This window comes from Narcine bancroftii, chromosome 1, assembly GCF_036971445.1.
Source record: "Narcine bancroftii isolate sNarBan1 chromosome 1, sNarBan1.hap1, whole genome shotgun sequence".
Classification (NCBI taxonomy): Eukaryota; Metazoa; Chordata; class Chondrichthyes; order Torpediniformes; family Narcinidae; genus Narcine; species Narcine bancroftii.
Window position 1 is genome coordinate 426,877,475 of NC_091469.1, and position 13,953 is coordinate 426,891,427.

The 13,953-nt window shown below is 39.0% G+C and overlaps 1 protein-coding gene across 1 annotated transcript in view; it reads right to left on the reverse strand.

Annotated features, from left to right (window-relative positions):
* LOC138760465 (A disintegrin and metalloproteinase with thrombospondin motifs 16) overlaps positions 1–13,953 on the reverse strand; it is a 213,277-nt gene that overhangs the window by 98,665 nt on the left and 100,659 nt on the right. Inside the window, exons 9-10 of the mRNA XM_069931104.1 lie at positions 5,721–5,858; positions 2,052–2,205 (exon numbers count right to left, since the gene is read on the reverse strand). Coding sequence (XP_069787205.1) covers positions 2,052–2,205; positions 5,721–5,858 — 292 coding nt within the window. The remainder of the gene's footprint in view (positions 1–2,051; positions 2,206–5,720; positions 5,859–13,953) is intronic.

The window sequence follows — 13,953 nt, forward strand, 5'->3', positions numbered from 1 at the left end:
ACTCATTGGTTGCAATTAGAGTTTATCCTTCTCCCTTTTAAACAATTATATATTTGTTCTCTGGCTCTACAAAAAGCCCTGGAACACCTAGACAGCAAAGGCACATACATCTGATTGCTCTTTAATGACTATAGTTTGGCATTCAACACTTTTATCTCATCAAACCTAATCAGCAAATTCCATGACCTGGGCCTCAGAACCGCACTATATAATTGGATCGTGGGTTTCCTCACCAATCAGTGTGGATTGGCAAGAACATCTCCTCCACAATCTCAATCAGCACTGGAGCACCACAGGGCTATGTACTTTACCCCCTGCTCTACTCACAAAACTCCAATGACTGTGTGGCTTGGTGTGACAACAGCACCATCTACAAATTTGCTGATGAAGCGACGGTCGTGGTTTGCATAAATAGGGGCAATGAGTGAGCATACAGAAGGGAGATTGAAAATGTGGCTGAATGGTGTACCAACAACAATCTCTCAATTTCACCACACAAAAGAGTTGGTTTTAGAGTTTAGGAAGGAAAATCCAGAGGTGCATGATCCAGTGATCAGAGGTGGAAGGGATGAGCAAATTTAAATTCCTGGGACTCACTCTCTCAGTGACACATCCTGGAACCAACACACTAATGGCATCGTGAAGAAAGTTTGAGGAGCTTCAGTATAACATTAGAAACCTTGGTAAACTTTCACAGATGTGTGGTGGAAAGTGTGCTGACTGGCTGCATCTTGGCCTACCTGGTATGGGGCACCAATACATCTGAGCAGTGAAGCCCTGCAAAAGGTAGTGGACACAGCCCAGTACATCACAGGCAAAACCCTTCCCACCATCGAGAAAATCTACATAGAACACTGTCGCTGGATATCAGCAGTAATCAAGGAACCACACCACCTCAGACATGCTCTATTCTTGTGTCTGCCATCGGGAAAGACATATGAAGTGCCACCAGAAGATTTGCACCAGCAGGTTCAGAACAGTTGCTACCCCTCCACCATCAGATTCCTAAACAAGCCCAATAAGAAACGTTCTACGACTCTTATTTTGCACATTATTTATTATTAAATAAATATTTAGGTTTTCTGTATTGCCCAGTTTGCTTACACTTTCTTTGCTCTCTCTGTACATATGCATCTTTTTTTTCCTTGAGTACAATTTACAGTCACTGATAAGTAGATATTCTGTCTGATCCGCAAGACAACGAATTTCAGGGTTGTATGTGATGTCATGTGTGTACTTTGACAATATATTTTAACTTGAGCTCATAGTTATCCAATTCTTCACATCATTCCCCAAATCAGGAATGAATGGAAAATAGGAATGGTTTTATTTTAATCTCCCCCCCACCCCATACTTCTTTTAAAGGATGTGATATATTTTATCTGTATCCAATAACTTAATCAACTTTCAAAAATACTGAACCCACACATTTTTCATCTCTGAGTATCCATTAATTCCCATCCTTCCACCCCAAATGCAATGAAAGCATTAAACCCTTCTTTTGCAAGGATGGTTGCAAAATATTCATAAAGACCCTTGTTCAAAAGAATGTTATCCTTTTTGGTCCCTATTCTTAAATAACCTCTTGCTCTTCATAAACGTCAAAAACATAATCACTTTCCTTTGATATTATTTGCCAATAATTTTTAATGATTTCTCTTTGTCTTGATTTTAAAAAAAATTCATCACTACATTTTATTTTGTCTTCTTGGCTTTCTGGTGTAGTAAGTTTTCAGTGTCTATCCTAACTTTCTCTTCTTTGACTCATCCTAGTCTCTATGCACCTTGTCATCCAAAAGGCTGGAGAGTTGGCAGTCCCAACCTTTTTCTTTGTGAAAACAAGTTTATCCTGATTACCTTTAAATCTTCTTTTTCAACACCTTTGATGCTTTGACACTGATATTCCTGCAGCGGAAGTGATTATAATGTATATTAATTAATTCTGAATAACACATTTAATAACTATCTTCCCGATGGTAATCAATACACAAGATATGCATGATATTCTCAGTGAAAACAATACAAATATAAATTCAAGAGCATGTTCTTGCCTTTTTAAAATCTAGTCTGCATAATTTGGCTTTCTCCCCAAACTGCCATTTGCATTGTGTGTCAGCGTCATAGAGTTCTCCCGGCAGCTTGTCTGGGTATCTGTACGCCTTTGCTGGCTTTGGTTCATCAGCAAGACAAGTTGCCTGGGAAGTACTGCATGCAAGTGATATAAAAAAGATTAAACAATATAGTGCCTACAGTATGCACAGAAGTAAAAAGTCTTTGGAGCAAACTCCACAGCTAAGTTAGCAGAAGACAAGCATAATTTTGTAAAGTATTAATTTCTCCAACTGTGGAATACTAATTTTTTTTAACATCGAAGTGAAATCTTGGGAACATTAACTTACATACTTTGTGGGTAGCATTGACTAAATTCAAACTGTAGGTTTATTTTCAAATGTTTAGAACTGAAGGTAAATATATTTGCCAGCAGGTAATTTGGAGCTACTGTAATTGTTACTTTACAGACATCCCTGTTATATGTAACTTTACACACCTAAGAGTCTGAATAAAGCTGAGATTGTCTGATTTGTTTGTACTTGGAGAGGAGACCGCCTAGGAACACCAGTGCTGTAGGTTTCCATGAGGGGTGCTGGACAAAGTGGAGACTCTCTGTCTGCCTTATGGTACACAAAAGTTAAAGAATTTCATGCATGTTACATTCTAAATGTAGTATTACATGATAATAATGGAACCTTTAACTTTGTACAGCAGATTTGATCACACACCTTCATAGAGATGGGTGGAGGAAAGTTCTTGGAAAGCTGTGACAAGATACCTGAATGCAGGAATCATCCATCTCATTTAACCACTGATGTGGTATGTCTGTGCTTAAATGTGTGTGTGCCACAGCAAATATACCATAACTGAATGACGATTTGGGAAGAGATCTACACAAATCATTAATATATTTTAACAAATGATTTCCTGGTGAAACTGAGTAAGACAAAAATCATAGCCTGTAAAACTCAAATTATTTAAAAAAATATTATTTACAGAGAGTTCCCCGGTTAAATATGAATTCCATTACCTAGGTCTGTCTTTAACTTGAATTTGTATTTAAGTCATAACCAGTATATACGATCCTTATTTAGTGTCAGTTAGAGTGTGTGTGTGCATGTGTGTGTGTGTGTGTGTGTGTGTGTGTGTGTGTGTGTGTATAAAAAACCTTAATATGAATACAAAACACTTGCCAATACACTAAAACATATTGAACATAATAGCACAGTACATTATAATAATACAGGTAATAATACTTTTAATAACACTTTAAGGCCAAGCAGCAGCCATTTTACAGGGCCAAGCAGAGGCCATTTTGCAGGGCATCGCAATGGCTCATGCTGCTTCTCCCTCCCCTCCCCTCCGCCGGGTTGCTCGTCCCCTCGCCCGCCCGCTGCTTTGCCCAGGCTGAGTTTGACGTAGTCTGACAGCGCCATCATAATGGTGCACACCGCTGCTTCTTCTTCCACCCCCCTCCCTCCCTAAGATTGGTGTGGGGGAGGGTGGCGGGCTGTCGGTGAAGTGCGGGGCAGCGGGACCAGTGTGGGGTCTGTTGGTTACACAATACTAATAAAATTTAACTTTTTTGGTCATTTCTATTAGAATTATGACCACCATGCTCCAAAGAGAAATTGATGCCATTCTACTTCCAGTAGGTTTGTCGGATTGCTCGTAAATCAGACGTTTTTAACCGGGTACTGTCTGTAATTATAAATTAATGGAATGAAGGTTAAAAGAAAAGCAACTGTGAGAAAAGCCAGCAAAGTTTTCCCTCAATTTTTATTTGATTTGGTGGTCGTGTGCTCTTGGGATTAAATATAGTCTGTCCACAGCACTATTTCATCTTCTATCACCCACATTAATCCCTTCTCTTCTTAAAATAATGCCACAGACTATTTTCTTTTACCTGCACTTTTCATATACTACATAACTTACGGGTGAAGTAATTCCTTTAATTTACTTTTTCTAAACTTAATTCTAGTAGTCAAAAGATTACTGGAGATTTTCTTTCCAGCTGAAAATATATTGATATTTGAAAAGATGTGTGACACTAAATAAAAATCAAGTGTTTTTGGAAAGAGTGTGCAGAAATTTGACAGTGTCGTCTTAATTTTGTGTGGAACTCTAGCTGAAACCCTTTTGCTAAAAGCTACCAGCAACTGGCACATTTCTAGTTAATTCTACCCCAGCCCTTTGTGTGGGAGACACAGAGATGATATCAAGAGAAGTCCATCAGATTGATACCACTTGCATTATTCTTCCATTTTAATGCAAAAGACAAACAACTGACTTTGAACACAGTAGAGGATTGTGTAACTTAAAGCTCCTTCCTTTAAATCACCCACCACCACTGAGCCCAACCGTGGAGTTTTTTTGAGCATCTGTTGACATTCCTCAAGTTACTTCCTTTTCTATTTTTTGGGGGGGGGGCGATGGGGTATTGCCAATAATTTTCATTGGCTCAGAATAGATTGTAGCAGACCACCTTCTCAAACAACTGCACCCTCCTGGGATGGATAGTGCGATCTGGGATTTAGATCTTATGGCAGGGTACTTTCATCAGATTGGTGTCCTCCTACCTGGAGGAGATGGTGTTGCCTTGTGCCTACTGCACTTGTCCTTGCAAGTAGATGCCATGGACATTAGCAGTTGTTGCTGAAGCTCTTTTGCAAATCAGAACTGGACACAACTTTGAAACAAAATGAAGGGCTGTCAGAATGGGACTCGTATTAATTGACCTCAATGTGGTCATAATCTTTTCTTGCTGCTCCCTTCAGGGAGAAGATACAGAAGCCTGAACTCCAGCATCTCTAGTTCACTAATGTTATTTCCCCCCCCACCGCCCCAACATCTAACTATTGAACCTCCTGTACTACACTAACCATGAACTACTCTGAAACCACCAAAAGGTCTGTCGGCACATTTTCACCAACTGCAATTGTGAATATTTATCTATCCTTTTGCATTTATAATATTTTTCTGTCTAATGGCATATTTCCAGTACTTCGTGTTTTCATTCTACACTCGAAAAATGTGATCTTCACATCTATTCTAATATATGACCAATATCAATTCTTGAATCAGGATATCCAAAAGCAACATCTTTGCTCAATAGAGGCACAAACCGACTTAGTTAACAATTACATGGAGCACAGAAGATATGAAGTGCATTTTTGTTTTGTACTAGCATATAAATGGGACATCAGCAAATAACATTGCCCAATTGTGATGATTTTGAGGGGATGGACATGATTGTAATTTAAAAATATACTAAGTGAATGTAAATTATTTATATAAAATGTAATAAAAGGTTGCGACAAGTTCAAGTGTTTATTATCATTCAAATGTACATGTGCAAACCAGCGCAATGTTTTCCGGTCCTTGGTGCAAAAACATCCAAACACACATCCAGAAATAACACACATAATTATGATCATCAACTGTCAAAAGGGGATATTAAAAATTCAGGCATGAAAATAATTGAAGTAGGTGAAACTTTATGTATCCTGTATGTAAAGTTCTGTTAAATATTAGCAGGGCATTCCAAAATTAGATCATTATCTCCTGATTGAACTATTCTACCAAAGAATGGTTTCAACCTGCACTTTCCATTTTAAAAAAATGCAAGTCTAAACACATTGTCTAAATGGAATAAAACATGGCTATACCTCAGAAACTTGTAGAGATATTGTCGACTGCAAGCTGACCAAGAGAAGACCCCATTGTGGCCAGCAAGTGTTGGTGACATGATGTTGCCCTCTGACTTCTTGCATATATTCCCTTCTCCATCATGAATCATACCAAAACTGGAAAGAAAAGGGGAATTTTCAGTTTAAAAAATTGTTAATTGTTTGGAACATTTACCATTTTACCAATTATTTGTGGCTGTTGCATGTTATTGGATAAATTCTTGGGTGGATGGGTGTGTGTCCTGTTATGATGAAAATACCAACTCTTATTGAACAATTCTCCCTCAAACAAAAATGTACAAACAAATGTCCTATTTAGAATAGTTGAGACCTCATTATAAATGTCGGAAATTGGAGACAATAGAATCAATTAAAATCAAGGATGCATATCTTTCTTAATCCAAACCCAATTCCCAATCTTGCTGCCAAGTGTTTTCTAGCTCCTGATTTGGAGGGTCAGACAAGTTGGCCCTATGGTCCCAAGAGCTGTCCAAAGAGATGGGGCTTGATGCTGTTAATGGCTTTTGAACCATTTTAAATACCTCCAACAGAGACATAGAAGATTTTCAATTAAATATAATCAATAAATACATATAAACAGAATTTTATTTTTTAAAAAAACTTCAAAAACATTAGAATAATTGAAACATTTTAAAAAAAATGGTTGGCGAATTCATTCAACTGAAGGCAGTGATCATTCACACACTGGCCGTCCCTAGAAGAATGCTGAAAATCAGATGCCAAATGCATTCAGTCCACTCACTAGCATGTTCCTGCTCTGCTGCTGGAGTCAATGGCACTGACCCCCAAGCTCACCTCAGACATCCATGCTTGGCCAAGTATACAGAGAAGTTGGTGACAGGCTGTGGCTCAATCAGCTGTAGGGTGTCAATCAACTTAATTTGGTCCAATTGTTCATTCACTTCAGGCACATTCATATTAACATAAAATTCCTCAGTTCACTAGTCAAGATCTTATAGTATGGACTCAAAACAACCATATAACCACTTACAGCACAGAACAGGACAGTTCGGCCCTACTAGTCCATGCCGTAACAAATCCCCACCCTCCTAGTCCCACTGACCAGCACCCGGTCCATACCCCTCCAGTCCTCTCCTATCCATGTAACTATCCAGTCTTTCCTTAAATGTAACCAATGATCCCGCCTCGACCACGTCTGTCGGAAGCTCATTCCACATCCCCACCACCCTTTGCGTCAAGAAATTTCCCCTCATGTTTCCCTTATAATTTTCCCCCTTCAAACTTAAACCATGCCCTCTAGTTTGAATCTCCCCCACTCTTAATTGAAAAAGCCTATCCACGTTTACTCTGTCTGTCCCTTTTAAAATCTTAAACACCTCTATCAAGTCCCCTCTGAATCTTCTACACTCCAGAGAAAAAAGCCCCAGTCTGCACAACCTTTCCCTGTAACGTTGACAATGAACTTCAGTAAGTAATTCAATTCATTTAAATAGGTTTTGATTGCTGATGGTGATATAAATGAGGCTTGAGCCGCATTACATCTTGGTGACAATAATATGGCAGACTCTTTTACTGCTTCTTCATAAAGAGAGAAAGAATGGGAATCCAACTGTTTCAGAGCAGCGATAAGTTACTAACCAGTCTGCTCCAAGACTATTTCACTGGGCACAAATGCATTATGTTTTCCTAAAGTAATACAGTTTCGTTTCCAGCCAACTGTGCTCATATTCAGCTGCAATAAATTGTGCAGGCAGCCAGTAGACGATTATTAAATTGGGAGATCAGTGGATTTCCCTAAACAGGGTTTTTATGGTGCTTGTCATACAGAGAACTGAAATTTTCATAGTTCAATAATTTTTGTATTAGTTTGCACCAGTTTAAAATATTATTAAAACAGTTTCAATGAATAGTTCACGTTTGCAACAGAATTTTATATCCTTTTTCTTTACTTATAGCACCATTTCTGTCATTAATGAAAATCACAAGGCACAGTACTCGTCAATTTTGGTAGATTGGGCACTGATGAGTTTTACTCCAACATTTTCAGGATTACTTATTTTTAAAAACATTTTAAATATTTAACAATCTGGCTCTTGTACAATCCATTGTGTCTTAACTTGGCATGAACTAATAACAACATGCTGGAGGAAAGTCTAAAATGACAAATTTCAAAATTAGGCGGGAGTTTAATAAAAAGTATAACAATGTGTTAAAAAGGCATCCTGTAATCATTTTCGTCTATTTAGATGCCAGGAAAGTAGATTCTAAAACCAGTAATGTAAAAGCAGGAAGAGCTGGAAATACTCAGCAGGTCAAATGGCATCTGTGAGGGGAGAAACAAGAGTTGACCCTTCTTCAAAACATTATTTCAGAAAACTGTAGCTTTTCTTGATCTTAAATTTTAATTAAGACACACAGCATGGTAACAGGCCCTTCCCAATCACAAGCCCATGCCACCCAAATTTCCCAATTAAACCAGCAACCCCCGTACATTTTGAAGGGTGGGAGGAAACCGGAGAGTCCAGAGGAAACTCACGCAGACATGGGGAGAATGTACCAACTCTTTACAGTCAGCACTGGATTTGAACCCAGGTCGCTGGCATTATAATAGAGTCAAGGTAACTGTACTGCTTAAATGGTGCTGGGGAGAACTGTGGCTCAGTAGCCAGTGGCTTTCAAGTCAAAAGGTTGCAGGTTATAGCCTCATTTCAGTGATGAGAATACAAAATAAAAGTATCAGGTTTAGGCTCGAAGTGCAGCTGTGGCACGCACAGAGGTATTGGCAGGTTAAACCAAGGCATCAGCAACTCTCACTGGGGAATTCCCCATGTCTCAACAAATATTTAACAGTGGTCTTCTTAATGTTTGGGACACTTTTTTTCCTCCTGTGCTCCATAGTTTTAAATTTATAATCAAACAATTCACATATAATTAAAATGCACATTCCAGATTTTATTCAAGGTTTTAGTTTGACTATTTACAAATTATATCACTTTTAATACACCCTCCCCTCATTTCAAGGCACTATCATGTTTGGGACATTTGGCTTCACAGGTGTTTTAGAGTATTCAAGTATGTTTAATTGCTTCATTGGTGCAGGTATAAGAGAGCAAGGCCTGCTTCTAAGCTCTGATCATCTTTGGAGCCTGTAGTTGCCATTTTTCTACATGAGGACAAGAGCTGTGTCAATGAAAGTCAAAGAAGTCATTACGAGGCTGTAAAACAAGAGACATCACCCAAACCTTAAGATTACCATATGTTAGATAGATCAGTAATATTCTTTAGGGGGCAGGTGTGAATGTGTCAAAAATGAGTACTGTCCACAGAAAACATCATGAACAGAAATACAAAGGCGACCCTGCAAGTTGCAAACCATGTCAAAGGTAGTATGATTTGCATCTTGGGCAGTTCCTTTACACCTCCACACTTTGGTTTTGCCATCACTCTGAGACAGGTTAATCTTGTCCTCCTCTGTCCACAAGACCTTTCTCCAGAATCTTTTAAATACTTCTTGGCAAACTGTAGTCTAGCCATCCTGTTTCTGTGGCTAACTAGTGGTTTTCATCTTGCAGTGTAGCCTCAGTATTTCAGTTTGTGAAGTCTTCTAAAGACAGTGGCCATTGATTACCTGAACACTTGCCTCCTGAAGAGTGGTTCTGATCTGTTGGACATTTTTGAGGGGATTTTTCTTCATTATGATAAGAATTCTGCCATCAGCAGTGGAGGTTTTCCTTGGAATATCAGACTCTTTGCAATTGAGCTCACCAGTACGCTCTTTATTCTTAATGATGTTCCAAACTGTTGATTTTGGTAATCCTAATGTTTGTGCGATGTCTCTTACTGTTTTATTCTTGTTTTTTCAGCCTCATAATGGCTTCTTTGACTTTCATTGAAACAACTCTGGTCCTCATGTTTGCAAATGGCAACTACAGACTCCAAAGGTGATCAAAAGCTTAGAAGCAAGCCTAGCTCTCTTATACCTGGAATTAAACATAGCTGAGTACTCACAAACACCTGTGAAACCAAATGTTCCAAACATTATGGTGCCCTGAAATGAGGGGACTATGTATAAAAAATGCTGTAATTTCTACACAGTCAAACCAAAATGTATACAAATAACCTTGAATAAAATCTGGAATGGGCACTTTAATTACATGTGAATTGTTTGATTACAAATTTAAAATTTGTTATAATTAGACTAGGCAAATAACACTGACATTTTCATGTTTCTTTTTAAATGCATCCACTTTCCTCCCACATATTCTTCTGTATGATATATGTTTCCTGTAGACCAGTTACAAAAACTCCTAAAATTTTACAAATCCATACGTGATGGGAAAATAATGTTGGGATCCCTAGCAGATGAAGTTTCATGAGTTATGGATTTCTTTTTACCTTCCAAATAATATATACAACTCAAATGTGACTGAAGAGATGCAAGATGATGGTCTTCCTTGGATGGTAAGTGCATATTATTCGTTTTTCTCCCCACTATCAGAAGCTATATGTAAATTATGCAGTTATGCATTTTAATCTTATTGTTACCAGTTCCATATTTCTCATTATATTGAAGGCCATTTCAACCCATTGAATCTCACAGAGCTATCCAATTTTCTATCAGTTCTTCCTCACAACCTACTCTCTCCACATTCCCATCAACTCTTGCCAGATTCTGCTATTCAGCTGCACACTATAGATTATACGGAGTGACCAATTAATCTACCAACACACGCCTTTGAGATGAGAGGGAAAACTGGAGTACCTGGATGAAAACCGTACAGTCACAAGGACAGCACTGGAGGTCAGGATTGAAACCAGACTGCTGGAGCTGAGAGGCAGCAGCCCGACTTGGTGCACCTCTCTGTTCTATTAGAGTTTGTGATGGTCAAACAAAACATTATATATAAAAAAAACTGCAGAGGCTGTAGATCTGAACTAAAAAAGTGCTGTCAATACTCAGCAAGTCAGGTAGAATCTATTGAGAGAGAAAGAGTTAACACATGAAAGTTTCCCCTCATGTCTCCCATAAACCTCTCCCCTTTTACCCTTAATACATGTCCTCTGGTTTGTATCTCACCTACCCTCAGTGGAAAAAGCCTACGTACATTTACCCTGTCTATCCCCTCTTAATTTTAAACACCTCTATCAAATCTACCCTCATTCTTCCATGCACTAGTGAATAAGATCCTAACCTGTTTAACCTTACCCTGTAACTCAGTTCCTGAACTCCACACAGCATCCTAGTAAATTTTTGCCCTCTTTCTATCTTACTGCTATCTTTCCTGTACTTACATGAGCAAAACTGCACACAATACTCCAAATTTGGCCTCACCAATATCTTATACAACTTTACCATAACATCCCAACTTCCATACTCAATACTTTGATAGATGAAGGCCAATGTGCCAAAAGCTCTCTACAACACTACCTACCTGAGATGTGACTTTCAGGGAATTATGTAGCTGTATTCCTAGATCCCTCTGTTTTACTGCACTGCCATTTAGTGTACATCCTTTCATGGTTCGTCCTTCCAAAATGCAACACCTCACCCTTGCCTGCATTAAATTCCATCTGTAATTTTTCACCCCATTTTTGCAGCTGGTCCACCCTCTGCAAGTTTTGAAAACCTTCTTCACTGCCAACCTCACCTCCAATCTTAGTGAATCTTCAGAAAGATATGCTATGCTAATAGGTAGCTACTTATATCATGGACCAAGTTAGCTCATCCTGGGCAGGAACCACCCAAACCTTACAAACACAATCAGTCTAGATTGTTACAAGCCCAGAAGACCTCAAAACGTAGCAGCAATACATATTCACCAAGACAAATGGTTACTTAAACAAAAGTTAATTATCTTTAAACATGAAAACAGAATCACACTTTAACATATTTCTATTGATTTACTTAACCTAACTTAACCCTCTTCTAATTCTAAGCGCACGTATATAATGTGTGTCTAAGTTCAGGAAAGTTCTTTGACTCACAGTCCAATCTCACTTCTCATTCCTCCAAGTTTACTGGTTGCAGGCAATTCTTATACTGTGCACAGAATTTAACATTTATGGAGTTCACCAGGTTTTGGTGCTTGAAAGGTAAATGATTACTGCTAATGAAGGTTCTTGTTGGTTTTCAGAGAGAGATTTATTGTTTGTTGGACACCCACAACTGATTTTTTTCATCAGCCACTTCAGAGTCTTCCAGAGGAAACTTGCCCCGTCAGGGTTTTCCAGATGATAACCTCTTTCTTTCAGGTCACCACAGAGTTCCTGTTTGTTTACATAGGAACATAGGAAGTAGGAACAGGAGTAGGCCAAAAATGGCCCATTGAGCCTGCTCCGCCATTCAATACGATCATGGCTGATCTAATTTTTGACCTAACTCCACCTACCTGCCTTCTCCCCATATCCCCTAATTCCTCTATCATGTAAAAATTTATCTAACCAAATTTTAAATATGTTTAATGAGGCAGCCTCAACCACTTCCCTGGTTAGAGAATTCCAAACATTCACTACTCTCTGGAAAAACTATTTTTCCTCATCTCTGTCCTAAATCTACTCCCCCGAATCTTGAGACTGTGTCCTCTCGTTTTAGTTTCCCTGGCCAGCTCAAAAAACCTTTCTACATCTATCCTATCCATACCCTTCATAATCCTATATGTTTCTATAAGATCTCCTCTCATTCTTCTGAACTCGAACGAATACAATCCTAGACGATTTAACCTTTCATCATAAGTCAACCCCTTCATCCCAGGGGTCAACCTAGTAAACCTCCTCTGGACCGTCTCCAAAGCCAGTATATCCTTCCTCAAATATGGAGACCAGAACTGGACACAGTACTCCAGGTGCGGTCTCACCAGTACCTTATACAGTTGCAACATTACCTCCCTACTCCTGAATTCAATTCTTCTAGAGATGAAGGCCAACATTCCATTTGCCTTCTTAATAACCTGCTGCACCTGCAACCTAACTTTTTGCGATTCATGCACAAGCACTCCCAAGTCCCTCTGCACAACAGCACGCTGCAGTTTTTCACCATTTAAATAATATTCAGCTCTTTTATTTTTCTTGCCAAAGTGGATAACCTCACATTTACTAACATTGTACTCCATCTGCCAGACCTTTGCCCACTCATCCAGCTTAACTATATCCCTCTGCAAACTCTCCACATCCTCATTACAATTTGCTCTTCCACTCAATTTGGTGTCATCTGCAAACTTGGCTACACCACATTTTGTCCCCTCCTCCAAGTCATCAATGTAAATGATGAACAGTTGTGGGCCTAACACTGACCCCTGCGGCACCCCACTTACCACTCTCTGCCAACCTGAAAAACTCCCATTTATCCCAACTCTCTGTCTCCTGTCAGACAACCAATTTTCAATCCAGGCCAATATACTTCCCTGGACTCCACTTTCCTGTAACTTACTGATAAGTCTCTTGTGTGGCACCTTATCAAACGCTTTCTGGAAATCCAAATATACAATATCAACCTGTTCCCCTCTATCCATCGCACCCATTATATCCTCAAAGAATCCTAACAAGCTTGTCAAACAAGATCTTCCCTTTCTAAAACCATGCTGCGTCTGCCTGATTGAACCCTTACGTTCCAAAAGTTTCACTATTTCATCTTTAATGACGGCTTCAAGCATTTTTCCAACTACAGACGTCAAGCTAATTGGCTGATAATTTCCAGTCTTCTGCCTACATCCCTTCTTAAAAAGTGGCATGACATTTGCTGTCTTCCAGTCTGCCGGGACCTGCCCAGAATCCAAGGAATTTTGGTATATGACCACCAATGCATCAACTATAACTTCTGCCATTTCCTTCAGAACCCCTGGATGCATATCATCAGGACCAGGTGATTTGTCTGGCTTTAGTCCCATTAGTTTCTCCATCACTACTTCCTTTGTAACAACTGTTTTATCAAGGCCCTCCCCAACATTCGCATCCTTAACTCCGCACTTGGGCATGCTGGACGTGTCTTCCACCGTGAAGACTGACACAAAATATTTGTTTAATGCCTCGGCCATTTCCTCATTTTTTGCTACCAGTTTTCCTTTCTCATCCTTCAAGGGTCTGATGTTAACTCTGGCCACCCTCTTCCGTTTTATATATTTATAAAATTTTTTGCTTTCTGTTTTTATATTTTGTGCCAATTTACTTTCATAATCCTTTTTCCCATTTCTTATTACCCACTTTGTAACCCCTTGTTGTCTCTTAAAGTTTTCCC